This window comes from Stylophora pistillata, chromosome 8 (assembly GCF_964205215.1).
Source record: "Stylophora pistillata chromosome 8, jaStyPist1.2, whole genome shotgun sequence".
Classification (NCBI taxonomy): Eukaryota; Metazoa; Cnidaria; class Anthozoa; order Scleractinia; family Pocilloporidae; genus Stylophora; species Stylophora pistillata.
The window spans coordinates 21,102,926-21,121,122 of NC_142526.1; the positions used below are offsets into that span (position 1 = coordinate 21,102,926).

The window sequence follows — 18,197 nt, forward strand, 5'->3', positions numbered from 1 at the left end:
TCTTGCTATATAAAAACCTGTCGAGGAAAAAAGGCTATGAAAGTTGTCAGTAATCTGCTAACATTTCAATCTATCTTATATTTCCTTACTGTAAAGCGTTGATTGGGTGTTTGGGGTGTGGAGGGTGGGGAATTGTAATAACTGTGAACAGACAAATAAAAGGCTTCGGAATATGTCTTTAAATACTGATTTAGTTGTGAATTGATAACATATATATGCTACTATTTATTTAGAGATGAATAGTAAATTCTTTTGGCAGATGATTGTTCTACAATGAGGTCTCCAAGTCTCATTTTTATTTCACTTCAAGTTCAATGTTCTATTTTACATCCCAAAGCATAGAAATTACCGAGATCAGCCTGAATAAAGTTGCCTCATGACTGCTCCTTTTAGCTCGCGGCTGATTACTGACGAACGCGTGTGGCGCGTCGATCTCTCGAGTCGCGCGTGGATCCTCGAAGAACTGCGGGCGGCTTGCCTTGGCCAGCTCCTGTTGTCAAAGAAAATAATTAAGAGGCGGCGTCTGTTTTCTTAGTTGTCTCTACCGAAGAAATCAATCTGTCTCGTTTTTCGTGCCCTTTGATGCTCCAGACAGCTTTAACTGGATTAACTCGTCTGCGAGATTGTTTGAATAAGATTTATCTCCTGCCGGAGTTGGAACAGCTCACACATGCGTCAAAACACTTGTCATGTGCTTGCTAGCCGAGGAATCCAGTGTTAAAGTACGGCGTCTGCGACGGGCGTTGTGGAGAATATTTCAGACGATTCAAGGACATAACGGTTTAATAACGGACACGACTTAACGTTTTACGACTGACATGCGTCGGTGTCTGCACAAAGAGAGAATTACGTGAAACTATTCACCGGGTTCACAAGGAGGTTCAAGGGCTCTTTTATTTCTATCAGCTTCGGAACAATCTCGACTTAATACGGGGGACGAAAGCCTGGATCCACGCCAGCAATGACGGCCACAAATCTGTACAGAGGACATATAAAAGCGTGCCGCTCAATCTTCTGAATATCAAATGTGGAACTTTGTATTGATAGGGTCACAAAGTCAAGTGGCGTGGTGGCGTGTTAGATTCTTCCGGACAAATCTCCCGTCAGTTTCTAATGTTTAGGCAATCTGTATGCCCAAAATAAAAGAAATTAAACCTGGCATTTGACCCGGATATATATAGAGGGTGCCCTTGTCGGCGCAAATTGCGAAACGCCAGCTGAGAATACCCTGGAGCGCTAGAGATAAAAATAACACCACTTGACGCTTTTCAAACAACCCTGTTTCGGTAGCTTTCGTGGAGCTTTAGTATAGTACGTCGTGTAAGGAACGCAAAGTATGTGCATATATATTTCATTGACCACATCCCTGTACTATCTCTCAGAGCTTCCCTTCGTTCAGGTTTTCGTTTTGCCAGTAGTCTGGAAACAAAACTAAACAAGTTGATGGACTGTTACGAATCTTACAGTGGCGTTAAAACGAAGGGATAAACAACACAGCATGTGAAGGCGTTGATTAAAATAGCTTTTGGATTCAATCTGCCCAAAATCTTATTAATTGATAAAGCGTGGATGAAATCCATATCCAGTTTAGACAAACAACCCGAATTATTGAAATATTTGGTCAGCAATGCCCTTGGCGACATGTCAGCACTTGAATAAGACCCAAAAAACCTTGAACTGAGTCATTTGTTCTGCGGGACGACTAGACGAGCTCATTTATGAGACAGGCTTTAATACGCCGTAAAACACTCATTTCTAGCCACTACAACGTCTGTCCTACGAATTAAACTGTAACAAATGTACGAAATCTTATCCTTCGCGGGACCTTGCGGGAGGAATTCTCTCGTGGGAGTAAGTTCGTGTATGTCGCGTAGAATCGCGCGAGTTCCGATTCCCCATCTGGAGCGTTCCCCAGAGCGAAAAAACAACCCATTTTATCGAACGTTTTTTTTTCTTTTTTCGGAAAGAGAGGTATGAAAAAGTTTTCCAACCTTTGTGTTAAAACCGTTGGAGACTGGCAGCTTTGTTGCTTACTTCATTTTTGCGGTCAGATCAATGAGCTTAGGCATAAGAAAACGTGATCTTCTCTAGAAGTTTCTCACGTAAAATTTTACCGCGACAAAACAGTTCGCGTTGTTTGTGGGGCGCCAAACATTGTCTGAGCAACATGGATATGACGTGTACAGAAAGTAAAATCCTTGCCTGTCAAAGACGACCTCCTCACTAACACGATCCAAACTGAAAAAAAAAAAAAAAAAGGGAATAATGAAGTAAAGAAAACAAAGAATTACTGAGGGGATTTTTTCTGGTGGGGAGGGGCAAACTGAGGTTAGTTAGGCTCACATTCTACCAGTCAATGCATTGCGTTTTGAAGGGACTCTTTCCTCTTAACGTTAATTGGCAGCTTTTATTTTACAGTTATTAAGGGTGGAGACAACCACTATGCAAACAAACTTCTTTTACCAACGAAAAGTAATAAAGTTAATGTTGTACTCAAACTCTATATTTCGGGAGCAAGTTTCAATGTGATTCACCGTTGCAGCGCAACGTAATCACGGGTAACATCTTCCCCGCAATCGGTTAGCAGCGTTGCCGTAGTATTTGCGAAGATTAGATCTTGATTTTATTTTGTATTGTGAGGCAGGCAGTGACTTACCTGTGTTCTACTTTGGATCAACATTTGTTTCGAGCGTTAACCCGCCATCTTTCGCTCAGACAATGGGCTAACGCTCGAAACAAATGTTATGAACAGGCTAATTTACGTCATCGACTCGGTTGATCAAACCAAATTATCTTCTAAACTCTCCCACCGATGTAGCGCCACAGTGTCTGAAGAGTCATACATACCCCTTTGGGTCATATCATGTGTGTTGTGTCCTTGTGCGTGACATTTATTTCTCACATATAGCCTCCCTTAGCCCTTTAACTCCCATGAGTGACCAAGACAGAATTTCTCCTTACAATATCAATACAGTATCAAGCAGACAAGTAATGAGAATAAAGAAAAATATCAATCAGGGGATTGTCAGTAGATCTATTACAAAATTCTCCAAACTTGCATTATAAGAATTGTAAAGCACATAATAAGGAGAATTACTAACATGATCTTGGGAGTGAAACGGTTAGCCTTTCACTGGTATAGGAGTGAACCAGCGAAGTGTCAGGATTTATGAGCCCGAGGAACTGCTGTACGCGGGAGGAGGGGGGTGGGTGGGAGGGGGCAACCTGCGATTAACTAAGCATTCCATCCGGAAGGGAGGCAGCAATACACTTATTCCCTTTATGCCACGGAAACTGTAACGAGCTTAGACACACTTCTTCCTTGGAAAATCTACAGCTTCTACGTCACGCATCGTCGGCCAATGTTTATATCGGGGGGTGGGTGGTCTACAAACCTTTGCGATAAATACCACATTAATTCTCTGTCCGTAGGTAGAAATGGATGGTAAAAACATTTGCCTCGGGGAACAAGGCCTTTACTGTTCAACTGATACTGAAGTTTAATATTAGCTGCAATTGGGTCATCTAAATTTAAAATAATTATAATTTCAAAAGGTTTACATTTTGTGGTCGAAGGGGAGGTTATCTGCACGGAACAAAGAGTAACACCTATTTAATAGACAAGAAAAAAATGAATAAAAAGCAATTATAGGGTATCTTTTCGATTTCGTGCGCGAACTTTCCAAATATATTGCAGCTCATCCAGACTCAAGATAACGATAATGTATCGCACAGACATTTCTGATTCAACTCGAATCGTGTATGACGAATGTTAATTTCGACGCTCTGATATAAGCACCTGTCAGCTGCTGTTCGCTTTTAATGTAGTTACTTCAACCGAAGTTTGAAGTGCTGACACAGAAATTAATCCATAATTTCCTCATGCGTAGCTTCCAACTCTTTTCTCTTTGAAGTGATCGTGAATAGATAGATGCGTGCTATGAATTAAGCGAGAAAATAGAAAAAAGTACAAATTTGTTACTGATCATGAATATTCCAACCTGATCTCACTTTTTCGATGAAATAGACGGACGATGAGTCAGAGATAGCTAATACGAATATAGTTTACCAAGACATCGAAATAAATTTACTTTTTTCGAAGTAGCACTCCAGATGTCGGTTCCAGATTTGATGCTTTTTCCCACGCTATCCTTGTCAATTGGCGTTAACGTTAACGCGAAATAACGTCCGCGTTCACGCTTGTTTTACACTCAACCGCTGTTTCCGTTAAAATCATGCATGCAAGGCAAATGTAAAACGAATTTTGAAGTCTTTTTTTTTTCGTCTTAATACTCTGCCCGCCGGACATTACATTTCTTTGAACAAAAAAAAAAAAAAATATGTAAGTAATTAATCAAACTTTCACTGATCCATGACCACACGGCGGAAAATTGCTTTTATGTTATCTCAATTTTATCGCACTCCCGTAAGCATATTCGTCTCAATTGCCTAATTATTCTTGTCTGGAATATTTAGATTGTCAATATTTGGCTCTGTGGTATTAAAGTAATGCCGCTATGCATCTGCTGTAGGATTGTAAAAAGATGATCAAGATTTTCGAGAATTTGATAAAAAAAAATTAGCTACAGTCGAACTCTAAGTAACAAAAAATATTTTTTTCATCAAACCTACTAAGTATAAAAATTGAATGTAATAACATCAAGTATAGAATTTTATACTTGATGAAGAAATAACAAGTTTCGTGTTTTTCAAAACGTACCTTAATCGAACGTAGATTTCGTGTTCCTTTGGATGACACAACACTCCCTGATTTTAAAATATTCACCACTCTTTCTATTCGTATCATTTTGATTTATTATTTACGTGTAAAAGACCCTGAGGATATAACACTTTGTTAAAGTCGTACAACTCCAAATGGTCATTAAAACCGGTTTAGCATACTTTCGCGAGAATTAGAAGGAAATTTGAAAGTTCATGTACTCGACTTTATGTTTTTAAAGGCGGTTTACGGCTCAAGTTGTTTAGTCGTTCCCATTTTCGGATGAATATTTACCCTCTCGGCATTTGTGTCTAAAAACAGACCCACTTGAATTATATAAGCTCTCAACCTTAGTTATTTTTAGCACGTCAGATTTTCTTGAAATATACTCTTTTTTGAAAGTGTTTGAAATGGCTACTTGACGTGCGAGTGTCTGTGATCTCCAAAGTGATGGTTTGAGTCAGAGAAAACTTCACATCCGCTCTCAGCACTTCCAATCGAGCGCAGACTGTATTCAATAGCCATTCTTCTCAAATTACACCCAGCCCCGTTGTTTTGAGACTTGAAATATCGGTTTCCTGTTCAATAACACAACTTAAAGATTGTTATGTCTGCGCAGAGTCGCCAAGAACAAAAAAACACGGCATGCGAATATCAAACAATTGCTGGTAGACCATTAGCCTGGAGCGTCACACCTATTATTTTGACTGAGATGTTTAAATGAAACAAAGTGCATTTTTATTTATGCCAAGTCTAGATTTTTTTCTCTTCATTTTTTTCTCTTCCTTTTTCCTTTTAAGAATTTAATCACACAGAACAAGGGTTCCCACTCGTTTTAAAGGCAATTTTCGAGTTTTTTTATGCTTGTCTTAGGATTTAAACGTAAAATTCTGTTACCAGCTTTGATCTCGTTGGTTCATGAGGTCGAAACGGCGGTTGGTGGGTAGATAATAGAAACGCTGATGTAAATAACAAAGGGCATCATTAAAGAAGATATAGAATTGTTTAGCCTTCTTCTGAAAGATGATTCTATACCATGTATTTAGAGGCGCCCTAAGAAATCTACCATTAAAATTCGATTTACATCTTGAATTAAAATTACTACTAACAAAATCTCGCTCATAGCGTCAAAATAAAGTTTGTATTCTCTTTCATGTGATTTCTACTTGTCTCTATATTTTTCTGGTGAGTTTTCTCTTTTGTTTTCGCGAGAGAGAGACTGACAGAGATAACACAAAACAATACAATGCACAGTGAATTTCACATCGGCCCCTAAAATCATGTTTTGATTTCAATAGAAACTTCTTGATTTTTCAGTCTGCCGCGCACTTCTTGTCTGATGTTTTTTTTAAAAAAAAAAAATCTTCACTTTACTCAAATTAAGACTAGCTTTCCTTGATCGCAACATACAGAATATTTTTTGGGTCAACTTCTATACTTTGTGTTACATGCGTGTATGTTTTTTTAATTCAATGTTCATCTTCAGAACTTTCGGCGCTGTGAAGCGCGCCATTCGTGTTGTTAACACTCGATTTGTGGCTAAAACCACCCGCACTTGTACCATTTAGCATGTGGCGACTTCTAATTACCGACTCCGAATCTTGTCTGGGATTGTTCACAGTGTAGATAAATTGAGAACCGGCGTTATGTAATCTTTGATTGTTGATCCAGGAGTGGAATCCTTTAATTTCGTTTTCGAGCTCTCGACAATAGCTGTCTTTTTCTTCTAGTTTCTTTGATAGGTCTCGAACATCTTGTTGCAAAACATTAATGGTTTCTTTGGAGTTCATTGAGAGAATGTCGTCCTTTTCAGCTTTATATTTCTTGACCTCGAGTTGTAGTTTACTGTTTTTCTCGTTCAAGCTTTCCAATTCGAGGCGCTGGCTTGTTTGAATCATTCTAAGTTCTTTTTGAACACTTTTCAGTTCCTGAAGAGCTTCCTCCATCTTTCTAGCATGTTCTTTCTGCAATGACCCTAATTCTGTACGAAGCTTGTCTCGCTCTTCAGTAAGGTTCGTTAATTTCTCTCCTGCGTGGTTAGCAAATAAATCTTTGATATCCTTGACTAATAATCTACTTAATTCCCTGGGAGAAGAGGTAAGTCTATCATTCTTGTTCAAGTTCATGAGTATTTGTTGTAAGCGCTCCTCCCATAAACTGCATTCACTCCCGTTTGACTCTTCGCTTTCTCGGTTAGGACTGAACGAATTTTCATACCCGCACCATCTTTCATTCTGAGCCACAACTTCTAGCATTTCCTTTGCGGTTTTCTCCAGAGATCTCGGATCTTTGGCTGATGGAGTCGCGAGAATTTCGCTGACGGTATGCGAAACTGTTCCGGGGCTTCTCAACGGTTCGACTTTAGGAATCGTTTTGCGTTTGTCAGGGTGGCTATGAAAACTGTGAGGATGCCGCGAAGTGTACGAATCGCTCGCCAAGTACGGAATGGTGTGTGGCGCGAACAGGCGAGCGGGAGAACCCGATATGATGGACAACGAATGTGTCCCGCTCGCATTGGAATTTTCCGCACTTTTTCCACGACCGTGCAGAGGGGACCACGGCCTAAACGCGGACCTTCTGCCGACGATATCCCCATTAGCATTACTGCTGGTGCTGTTCCCGTTCTCGATTGTGTCGCTGTCATCGTTTTGCTCTTCACGCGACTCTCGCGAATGATCCACGCGCGGTTTTTTGGGAGAACTCGCGTCTCTTTCGCGCTCGTTCACGTCTGAATCCTGGTCGTTCGAGGGCGATGCACGTTTCCAACGATGTCCGTCCGAAAACTTATTCATAAGCATCTCCCAGAGTTTTTGAACATGTATCGTGGGTTGTTCATTGCACAACATTAAATACAAGCGCCATTTCGCGTCATCAAACCCCCAGTGACAAGTGTGTATTTCGCCTGAGGAATGATTATGAATGACAAACCTTCGAGGAGAAAAAACTCCATCGCATTGTGAACATGTAATACACTTGGCGTAGGGATCCGTGTACTTTTCAATTTCTAGAGTACCCACGCACCCGCCAAAACACTCGTGGTACACTTCCAAACTGTCCACTGGGAAGATACGGCTTGGCCGTTTTGGTACCTCGCTTGCGGTCAAAACCCCGATCAAGCGAAATGAATCAGTCTTGGAAATAAAACTTGCCGAAGTAGCCGACCAAGACAAGACCCCAGCCAGCTTAAACAGTTCCAGTTGATGCGGCGTGCAGCGCGGACAAAAGATCTGAAGTCGATCTCGATTTGCGTTTATCTCTTTGCTGTCAAAATCCTTGAGCACTTTATTCACGAGTTCGGTGTAACAGACGCGTTTTTCGCCTCCTGAGCTGAAGCAAGCTAAAGGAATACCGTCGATAATTGTTTCCTTGAAGTTGAATCCGTCGTGTCCCTTCGGCGGTGGCATTCTTACTGTGACCGTCTTGCTTATCAACCTAGAATGTTCAGTAGACGCAACATAAGAGCTATGTTTAGCAATGCTGTCTGGCCATGATTTCTTAGAGGTGAAACCTTTGGGCCCAGTGATGGAGTCTGTCGAGCAGTCGCGATACTTCTGTAGGATTTCGTCAATAAGCGGGTTGTCTGATCGACAGAATTTGCCCCGCTCCATTCGCGAAGCTTAATTTCACCCGAATACGTTACAAGAGCGTGTCGTGTCAAAGTCTGCGTCTAAAAGCCTTTCACTGCAGCAGACGATCGACGGGTCGTTTATGCTCTGCACATGCTCTGTGCACGGCTTCCTGCTTGGACCGTTATTGTTCGCTGTCGATTTGACATCTGAACATGTGATATTCAGGGTTAAAATTACTCAAAAACGTCTGCCGGTGACAAAATTCGCGAAATCTGCGTCCGAAACGCTGGCCTTCTGATCCACTCGCGACCCAAAACCACTTGACGCAAACTTGACGATATACTTGTTAAAAAGAAGATGGTGAAAATTAAAGGATCTCGTGGCTTCGCTCTGGTACTGTCTTTCAGAGAGAGCTAAAACTCGAAATGTGTGAATAATTCACTACTTTGCCTGATAATAGCGACAGAACAGGTAGTCTTCGAAAACACTTGGTAGTCTTTTGTGAAAGTTGTCTACTGCTGCCAACCACATCATTGTGGAGGTTGAAAGAGCCAATTGCGTGCGGCTAACTAAGACAAACAAATTCATACATGTAAAAATGTTGTGTGTTGTGCGAAGTCCCCCGTCAACGTCTAGACAGGGTTATTGTATTGTCTAGACGTGTTTTTGACGTCGTTGCAGCTTTTGTTTCGGCGCTCGAGTCTTTTAGCCCGTGTTAATAAGTGGGGCGGGATATAGTCGCAATTGACGCCGCGTGCAACGCGGTGAGGCACGCATTTATTCTTTGGCGCATGCAATCGCTTTTCTGAAACAAACCACCCGAATTGTTTACGGCTAAGAGCAAGTCAATAGAATTTGAACAAAAGCAATGACGGGAAATGAACAAAAACAAACCAACAGCTGTCTTTGGTGCTTTTAATAATTCATGTCGAGAGACGACTGGGCAAGTCGGATGTTTTCAAAGGAATCATTTAATTCGGTAAAAACCAAATTCATCTTATTTTAAGTTATTTTGTCTTGGGGGAATAAAGCTATTTGTAAATGTTTACGAATCTCTGGCATCTGGGCGTTATTGAAAGCTTCTCTTTAACGAATAAGAGAAGCCCTTTATTTATTTTAATTTTCCGATTTCTCTCTCCGGCTCTGTTCTTCTCTTTTTTAATTAAAAGGATGAGACTCAATGGCGTAAAAACAGTCAATCCGATGCCCCGCTTTGCCGCTAAACCATAGATCATTTAGTTAAATTTAAGTTGCTAAAACTTAGTTTACATTTTCACGAAGACGATCCGTGCAAATTTCATGTTTTCTTTACATTCACCTGTCAAAATTTTCTCTAAAATCCATCGAAGCTTGAATTATGCCATAACAATACTAATTATGTTTGTGATCTCTTCCAGACATCAGTAATTTAAATAAAACAGTGCCGTCTGTCCAGTCATTTTCACTGAAAGAGCAAACAATGAAAAGGATTTCCACACGACATTAGCAAAGCCCCTCACCCGCTTTGTTGTTACATTTTGTCTGACCACACCGTTGCCATTTATTTATGAGCTTAAAATTGAATAGACCTTTGTTAAAATTAAAAAAAAAAAGCTAAAACGTGGTGTGATGATAAAAGCAGTCGACCTGTAAAATATTCCTTTGTTTTTTTTTTTTTTTTTTTTTTGTGAATTTCTGGTGTTTTTTTTTTTTTTTTTTTTTTCTTTTTTGCTATGCAGGAAAGTCTTCTTCGCTTGTGAACTTTCAAAATCCTGTTTTGTAACACGTTGGGAGCAAGACTACTATAACAAATGAAATGGATCGCTTTGCTATGTGTATATGTATGTGTGTATATATATCCATTTCATCTATTTGGAAACTGAACATTTATTTCGTCAGTGTTCGATTACAGTGGGCGCAGTTAGTGAACTGGAAGTTCGGAGAGTAGGGAATACGCCAAAAGAAATTAAGTAACAATGAACGTTTCCGTGTACTACCGACTCTTTTTGAAACCTTCCATTCCAGTTTCGTGGAATGAATGTATAAATGAAGAGTTTTCTCGTCTTTTCATTTTTCAAACCAACACGCGTTGTCATAACATGAACTGTTGGCGAGGAACTTGCTTGAAATGGGATTAGCTAGTAAAAACAAAAACTAATATTGAACACGGTGAATACTTCAACAGTCCAACTGCAAACGAATGGGCTTGGATCTGAGCTTTTAAATTTGTGATTTAAAGTTAATTCGCCACCCCTCGATTCTCCGCAAAATAGTTTTTTAGCACATGCTAGCCTTTCAAACAAATTAGATTTCTTATGCACTTATTTCTCTCCAAAGTAGCGTTGAATGCTCTAAAAACAACTTTTGAATTAGACCCTGATTGCGAGTTGTTTAGCATATCTACTATTTTGTGTCGCCTAAAATCCACTTCACAAATGAGATCTGCTTCAGATCCCGGTTAATGATAAGGAAACATTAATAAGGCCCGCCGTTCAATGATCAGATATTCCGACGCCTGAGCCTCTCAAACGTGGCTTGAAGTCACGACATCAAGAACGCCGCAGATATCGAAGAGAAACTGGTGTAAGTTGAAGTGAACCATCGTGATAGTTCGCATGCGAAGAGCATGAGAGAGCCGATGGATTTTCAGCTGTAGTTTTGTAAGGCGTTAAAAAAATGCTATAATTAACGCGGTAAATTACAGAAGAGATTTCAGTTTTAAAGGTGTGTATTTCGATGGCATATGCTAAACTAAATTACTAGAAAACGTCGCTTATCAAAAATTGTCTCCTTTATCAATAAATTTTAAATATTATAGCCATAGGGTTTGTTCTCATCATTATTATGATTTCTCTCCTACCCGTACAATTTTTATTCGATTGATCAGCAGTACGCTTCGCGCGTCATTTGGCTAACAGCATTTTGGAGGTGGTTACTAACGAACCACTTTTAGCTAACTTGCGGCTTTTGCTGGAATTATTTTATTGTATTCGCGCAGCTAGGTTAGCCGGGCTTTAGGGGGCATTTCGGAACTGAATTCGGCAATCGATGGCTAAGCTTCAAACTAAGAAGGACCGTTTAATTTCACATTTCTGAAAGCTTTTACATTTTGTCAACAATACGTTGTCCTTTTTCTTATAACAGAGAACCAGCAGAGAACGGGTCATCAAGGATCCAATATTCCTGACGTGCAGTCGGTGAAATAGACTTTAGTGTCAGTCAGTCGGTGAATTTTGAAGCCTGCGTGTACTTCCCGCGGATACTAATCTGACGCCGATTAATCTCGCAGAAATGTTAAATCGTGTTTTTTCTTCTTTTCCTCTGTTCATGTTCAAATTTCCCGTGAGGTGATAACTAGGGAAGACCTGTCGAGACTTGACAACCAGTTAGACCTTTTACATTAAAATTAATGAGCTTTAAAAATATTAATTTCCGACCTTGAAAAACCACATGAAATGTCTGGGATCTCGCCTACTTTTCGCCACTATTTGCAAAACTCGTGCCTTGATCAAGTGGAAGCTTCGACATTCACCCCCTCCACCCCCGCTGAGCATTTGAACTTTTTAAGATTGTTTCGTTCAAGGGCCCAAATGCCCTTCCCAAGTGCCCGATTTGACGGTCAATGTTTTTCGACAAAATCAGGGACCTTGACTATCTAATCATTGACCAAGCTTTAAAGCCTAGACCTTGAGGAGTTTTTCTCCGACGCCAGTCGCTCGCAAACGTGAACTCTTCCTTAAAGACCTCCATCTTAAAAGATAAGACACGTGTATTCCGCTGGCAAGACTTGACACTAAGCAAGGTTCACGGTTCACATTGCCCACCCACAGGGTACAGACGACAGTCAAATGCCCGTGGGTTACCCCGTAAGATGTCGAAGCTTCGAATTCATCTGCGCATTACTCTGTGGGCTGAAAAACATCGTTAACGCAATGAGGGGTGGGCAGGGGAGGCGAAAAACACTCAAAGACAGAAGGGATAAAGACGAGAAGGGCCATTTATGGCCAATTAGTTCCCAGCCTTTTCGAGTTGTGTCTACCTTAACTTGTACCCTAAGATTGACGGTTGATGCTAAAATTTTGAGTAGTTTTAATTTCCATTTCTGTTGTTTAAAATCCTCACACGTGTTAAGCTTTGTTTTAACTGAAGAAATATGAAATCGAAATCTGAGCTTCATTTTCCCATTAACGGTAAGGAAAATTAGGCAGCTCAGTTATTCTGAAATGTTGAAACATAATGTTACTGATATAATTTGGTAAAAGAAGAAGTTTGTTCCATACAGAAACCTCATAATTTTATCTCCGCTTTTAAAAAGTATGTGAAACAATTTACATTTTACCGCATTTTTGGATTCCAAATATAATCTAACCTTTGGAAATTGTCATCAAAATTAACGTGGCAAGCACTCGCATATGGACGCTGCATTTTCGGAAACAACTTAGCGTTGTAAGCAGGCCGCGCATGGAAAACCACAGAGCACGGTTAATAAACTTCTGTTGCTCGGGTTATTTAGAAACAATACAAAAAGGTAATCATCATAGTCAGGAGCCCATTACTTACTAGGTAATGGGATCCTGTCATAGTGGAGAATTCCTTCTGTAGCCCCAGATTGTTCAAAGAGATCGCCAAGAGATAGAAAAAAGGAAAGTGAGACTTACATGTATCGTGGGAAAGCGAGAACCTTGGAGCTCGATCGCGTGGTTCGTTGAATTTTTTGCAAATTTGTAAAATACTTTCGACCTTTCAGGGTACTCAGTTTACATCTCAAAAGGCGGTCAGTATCATTATTCTAAAAACTTCCACTGAGGCTGTAATATCAAGGCTACTGTAAGCTATATTTTTCGTTTAGGCATGAGAAATTTTTTGAGCTGACATGATCTGGCGTGGCATTCCCGGCGTGAGCGTTGGAAATAATAATAATAATGTTCTATAGAGCGTCATTTTCTGAAATTTTGGCATGTTCACTCCAGTATTATAGAATGGGAAAATTATATATTGATGACATATAATTGACACCATGTTGCCAATGTTATGTTCTCGAATCTTCAAGTTGTTATGCACACGCGCTTTCTTCCCGCGTCTTCGCGCAGAAATCCTACGAGGACTGGACTGGAGACTAGTTAGAAAATACAACATGGTGGATTATGACGAACATTTAGAGGAATCGATACTGACGTGTTCATGGACTTAAAATGATGTCTACCCACGTTATTGTCATAATTGAATGCAAATCAAAGGGTTTGAGTGGCTGCAAAACACACCTCGATCTAGCAATAGCAATAAATCATTGGAACACAACTTGGCGAAGAGGTCCTAACATGTAAACAACATGCTAAAGGTCAGATAACTTCAAAACTGGTTTTTAAGAATATTTCATTTTCATTATAATATTTTGGCTCTCGTTTTCGTGATTTAGTGACTGGCTGGCCCATGAGGCGGTTCAACCGTGGGTTAATCTACATTATTATTCTAATCTTAGAGTGCCTCAGTGCGGGAAATTCAAATTTAAATTTAGACTCTACATTAATTGGAGCGCTATGTTAAGATCAGTGAGTCTATATTTAACTTGAGTCTCAAACCAGCAGGTCTGAATGTTGTTTTATCACCAAAAAATCAAATAAAGCACCAAATTACCTGGACACTCTCGCGGCAAACAGTTTTGTGAAGGTTATTTCTCAATGTTATGAGAAAGTTGATTTTAGTGCAGGTGATTAACGAATGAATGATCTTATTGTTTTAATATAAATCTATCAGTGGTTCAAAATTTTACCACAAGACATGCATTGTGTTACAAAAACATTGCCTTAACTCAAAACCTCTAACAAAAATCAACTTCACAAACTACTTGGTGTTAATCAGCTGACATTCTTGATTAAAACCCCCCTCTTTAACCCTCAGTTGTGTTAAGCCTCAATTTTCCGGGCCTGGCTTTAGGATTAAACGGCAAGTAAAGGGAAAATGTTTTTTTTTTCTGAAAAATGGGTCATATTAACAGTAACTTAAAGATCTCATATATCTATATATGTTATTCAACGTCCTTGGGAGGTCCATATTGGGAAAAACTGTGCCTAAGGTCTTAGATACCACCCAAGGCTGTAGGCCTCAGGTAATACTCAGATAGAGGGCACAGTTTTTCCCAATACAAACCGACTTAGGATATTGAATAACTTTTTTTATTTTTTCTTAAACTTAATGAAATGCTTGTAAGAAGAATCTGAATAACTTAGCACTGTAACTCACACCAAGATCCTCCATAAAGGGAACAATTTTTGAGCAAGTAGATGGTAGAGGAAATAGAGATAATGCCAAATAAAAAGAGAGGCCTCACTGAAACGTTTTTATCTGCGTTCTGATAAGGGTGATTTAAACGGCTTCCAAGCAAACATTGAAACATTTTCTTACAATTATCTGTCACAATCTAACACCTATCAATTAGAAAGCGCATTAGGAAAAAAATAAACCCACGGACACTTTTGAAAAAAACAACAGCACTACTTTTGGCAAGTAAACTCAAGGTTAATGACTGTTACTGTGACTTTTTCTTCTTCATTGATCTTATGGAAAGAAATGTTCTCTTCCAACAATAATCAGTCTACAAAGAATTACCTCTATTCAGTTTTAAAATCTCAAGGGAAGTCAAATTATAGTAAATTCAAATGTATGTTTTAAGTTATGAGAGTCTGCGTGTTTGCTTGCTGTAATGGTGTCTGTAAAATCTTTTATCCACTGAAAAATTGGAGTCAAATTACATGCTTTTTCTAGCTAGGCATAAGGGGGATGTAATGCGACTTTTGGTCATTGAATTTCTTTGGTTTCTGTTGTGAGATGTAGGGTAGAAATATCCAAATTCTTGGAACTTGCAAAGAATTAGCAAAAGTTTATTTATAGTAGAACTCAAACCTTCATTCAACATCTTACAATGAACAAATTCCTTTGGAGAATTCTGATATTAAATGAATAGAAGTTACATTGATAAATGTAACTGATAACAGCATATATCTCTTAGTTACTTTTTTAAAAGGATTATTGAATTACAAACTGTTTTGTAGGCAGCATGTCAATCTATTTAAAAACACATTTGGTACCGAATCAATTTTTTTTATTTGAGAGAGAGAAAGAGGAGAGAATTAATAAGTTACTGATCAGCTAAAGATCATGATCGAAATCTCTGCTTACAAATGCTGACCAGCTGGTAAAACAAAATATATTTATGAAAGTTTGCAATGAAGCTACTATGCAACTCAACAAGTAACGGATATGATACCGCTTGCTGTGAGTGCCGGATGGGAGAAACTGCCCGCTCTCAGAACCAATCACATCGCAGGATTTGTAGAATACCACCGGCTCACAAACTGAGAAAAAAATGATGAGACCTTTCTTGTTTTAGCTGGATATCTCTACTTATATTTTACATGTTAGGTGATAAAAGATGTTGCTTGTTGTTTAGAGGGTATGAATTTAATTTTCCTCAGATTAAATCAATGTTTTATATTTACATCCAGGTCTTTGTAATAGAACAAAGTTCTTGGTTGTTCACTTATAAGGAGGGAAATGCATGTCCTTGGCTTTCCAAGGGTTATGTGCATCCTTATATGACCTAATTGAAAATGGGTTGCTAGTCTGCACTAAACTATCATGGAAAAATCATCTTTTAGGTTTTGAAAAGGCTTGACCATCTAGTTCATGGGTACTTTTCCATGATGTTGTGTGAATTTAATGAAAAACATGATTTAAAACCCAATGGTTTATAGGAGGAGGTTTTTCTCACGATTTAAATTTGGGGCCCACACTGTAACTTAGAGAGGTTACTAGCAGAATTTGTGGAATATTTCATCCGCACTTTACTCTTTGTTTCACCAATGGAATTGGTTAGCTCCCGGTTAGCTCAATGGATAGAGCGCTGGACTGTTGTGCGGGAGGTCGAGGGTTCGAGCCCCAGCCGGACCAACACTCAGAGTCTTAAAATAATTGAGAAGAATTTGCTACCTTTCTATAACATCAAGAAATGGTTAGATATTCTAGTCTTCTCGGATAGGGACAAATAAATGGAGGTCCCGTCTCCTGCAGGGTTGGGGTAGGAGACGTTAATTTCCCACACACGAGATTACTGTTTAATGGATCTCCTCCCCTGGGGTGGGATGGGTGGGAGGGTGGACTAGCACGAATGGTTCCTATGTTCCTTTCTAGTCCTTCCCCACTGCAAAACTTAATGCAGTGAAAATGGACTAAATTAATTACATGAGGCTTAAGTGAACCACCAAAACATCTTGTTGCCATCCAAAAACCAAGCTAGTTGTACAGTTGTTTTCAAGTTTTCCGGACAAATGAAAACCTTCAACCTGGAGGTTCTAAATCCAGACTCTCTTAATGGCATGAATATACATTATCTTTCAGAGTTTTATACTGTATAGAATCCTGGCTGCTGGACATTGCCTTTTAACATCCTATCTAGACACATGTCATTATTTTTAGAAATACACAGGACCATCACCTTCTGTGTGGCTGTGTAAACACTATTGATGTTGCAACCAGTAATTCCAACTGATGTAAACTGTATTCTGCCTGTTTTATTTTGGCTGTTTTTCAGGAAATGTGGACACTATTCTCTAGGCAAACTGGGATCTTGTACAGGAATGCCAAAGGCCCATTTCAAAATGTTCTGAAGAGCTAAAGAATCAGGAAACCTCAGCTGTGCCAAAAAGACAAAGAGACAATGTATTTCAAGTGCTGCAGAAGCAAAAGCTGTCCTGCTTACTATATCAGATCTGTTTGACAAGAGGATCGAATGTACAATGCAACAAATGCCTGCTGGACAATGTGATCAGAGTTGAGTAATCAAGGTGTGAATGTAACATATATTGTCTTGTAGACAGGGAAGGGGGGGGGGAGGAGGTCAGAGGAGCAGCCTAATTATTACATCAATTATCCATTTATATCATAAGCTAAAAAAATGATAACACTCAGGCAAATGGAATTGTGTTTAGTTTGTAGCTCCCTCACTTTGAGAGAAAACTTGAAAAAGAAAAACAACAACAATGACAACAACAACAATGACAACAACAACAACAAGAGGATAGATTTGGCTACAAGTTCAAGTTATTAACAGGTACATCATAGTTATGATCATTATTATGTGGCACTTACCAGTAAGAGCACTTTATGTTATTACTTAGGTGTCCATGTTTGTCAAGGTTTAATTTAATTGTATTTTTCCCGAGTGTAAGAAAGTGAATTCTTAGTTTGCCCTCAGTTATTCTGTCAAAATACAGGTTGGCCAATTAAAATCATTCTATCCAGGGAGGAAAAAAAAGCAAAGGAAAGGAAAATTAACTCCATTTTTTGGGGAACTAGTGAAATTTTAGCTTAATTGTAAAGTGGGATCATCTCTTCACCTAGTCTCCCTCGCTGCCGTTTTTAGTCTCGTCACGCAATGCTCCTTGCCTTGTGTGACAACTTCGGAAATGGCTGCAAAGCAGTCCACTCTTCACCGCTTCCAACTTACTTTTCATGCCAATATATTATTGAATCAAATAGCTCGTTTTGAATTCTCACGTCTTTTAAAGTTGTTGTTGTTGTTGTTGTTGTTGTTTTTTTTAAAAAAGAGGCAGCTTCATGCCCTATTAGAATTTGCTTGGAGCATGCCTTGATTATGTCACAAAAAGTCAACAAGTCTTGCCTTAAGAATTTGCAACAGACAATATTAAGCTTTCCTTGTAGAAAACTCAATTACGTCTATTAAATTAATATGTCAAATTCTTGATGTGCTAAAGTGCCTCATGAGAGAGAAAATTACCCTGGCTAATTCTTTCTTTAGCCATCACGTCTGTAAAATTTTTTATTTTTTGCATTTAAAAGAATAGAAAAACGTGGTTCGTTCATGGAATAAATTCACACCTTTAGATTGACTTTCAGCGCTAAATTTTTTCAGT

General features: G+C 39.2%; 1 protein-coding gene and 3 long non-coding RNA genes across 5 annotated transcripts in view; 2 read left to right on the forward strand and 2 right to left on the reverse strand.

Moving 5' to 3' along the window:
- Positions 1-1,715: 1,715 nt before the first annotated feature.
- LOC148725438 (uncharacterized) lies at positions 1,716-3,369 on the reverse strand. The gene is made up of 2 exons (XR_015990774.1): positions 2,657-3,369; positions 1,716-2,238 (listed from the first exon to the last, which is right to left on the reverse strand). It is a non-coding gene; the product is annotated as an uncharacterized LOC148725438 (long non-coding RNA).
- Positions 3,370-5,704: 2,335 nt separating this feature from the next.
- LOC111332218 (uncharacterized) lies at positions 5,705-8,917 on the reverse strand. Its single transcript, XM_022937518.2, has one exon. It carries the CDS (start codon positions 8,326-8,328, stop codon positions 6,190-6,192), a length of 2,139 nt encoding a protein of 712 aa, XP_022793253.2. The 5' UTR covers positions 8,329-8,917; the 3' UTR covers positions 5,705-6,189.
- A 1,567-nt stretch (positions 8,918-10,484) lies between these two features.
- On the forward strand, positions 10,485-11,693 carry LOC148725439 (uncharacterized). The gene is made up of 2 exons (XR_015990773.1): positions 10,485-10,992; positions 11,413-11,693. It is a non-coding gene; the product is annotated as an uncharacterized LOC148725439 (long non-coding RNA).
- A 1,688-nt stretch (positions 11,694-13,381) lies between these two features.
- LOC111332236 (uncharacterized) overlaps positions 13,382-18,197 on the forward strand; it is a 31,909-nt gene continuing 27,093 nt past the window's right edge. The window contains exons 1-3 of one of the 2 annotated variants that reach the window (XR_015990775.1): positions 13,382-13,606; positions 16,856-17,108; positions 17,253-17,374. This is a non-coding gene — a long non-coding RNA (uncharacterized LOC111332236). The remainder of the gene's footprint in view (positions 13,607-16,855; positions 17,109-17,252; positions 17,375-18,197) is intronic. The other variant, XR_015990776.1, reaches the window with a different exon arrangement.

Bases quoted from the DNA above. Each gene is read 5' to 3' on its own strand.
- LOC111332218 (XM_022937518.2), bottom strand. From the start codon at position 8,328: ATGGAGCGGGGCAAATTCTGTCGATCAGACAACCCGCTTATTGACGAA.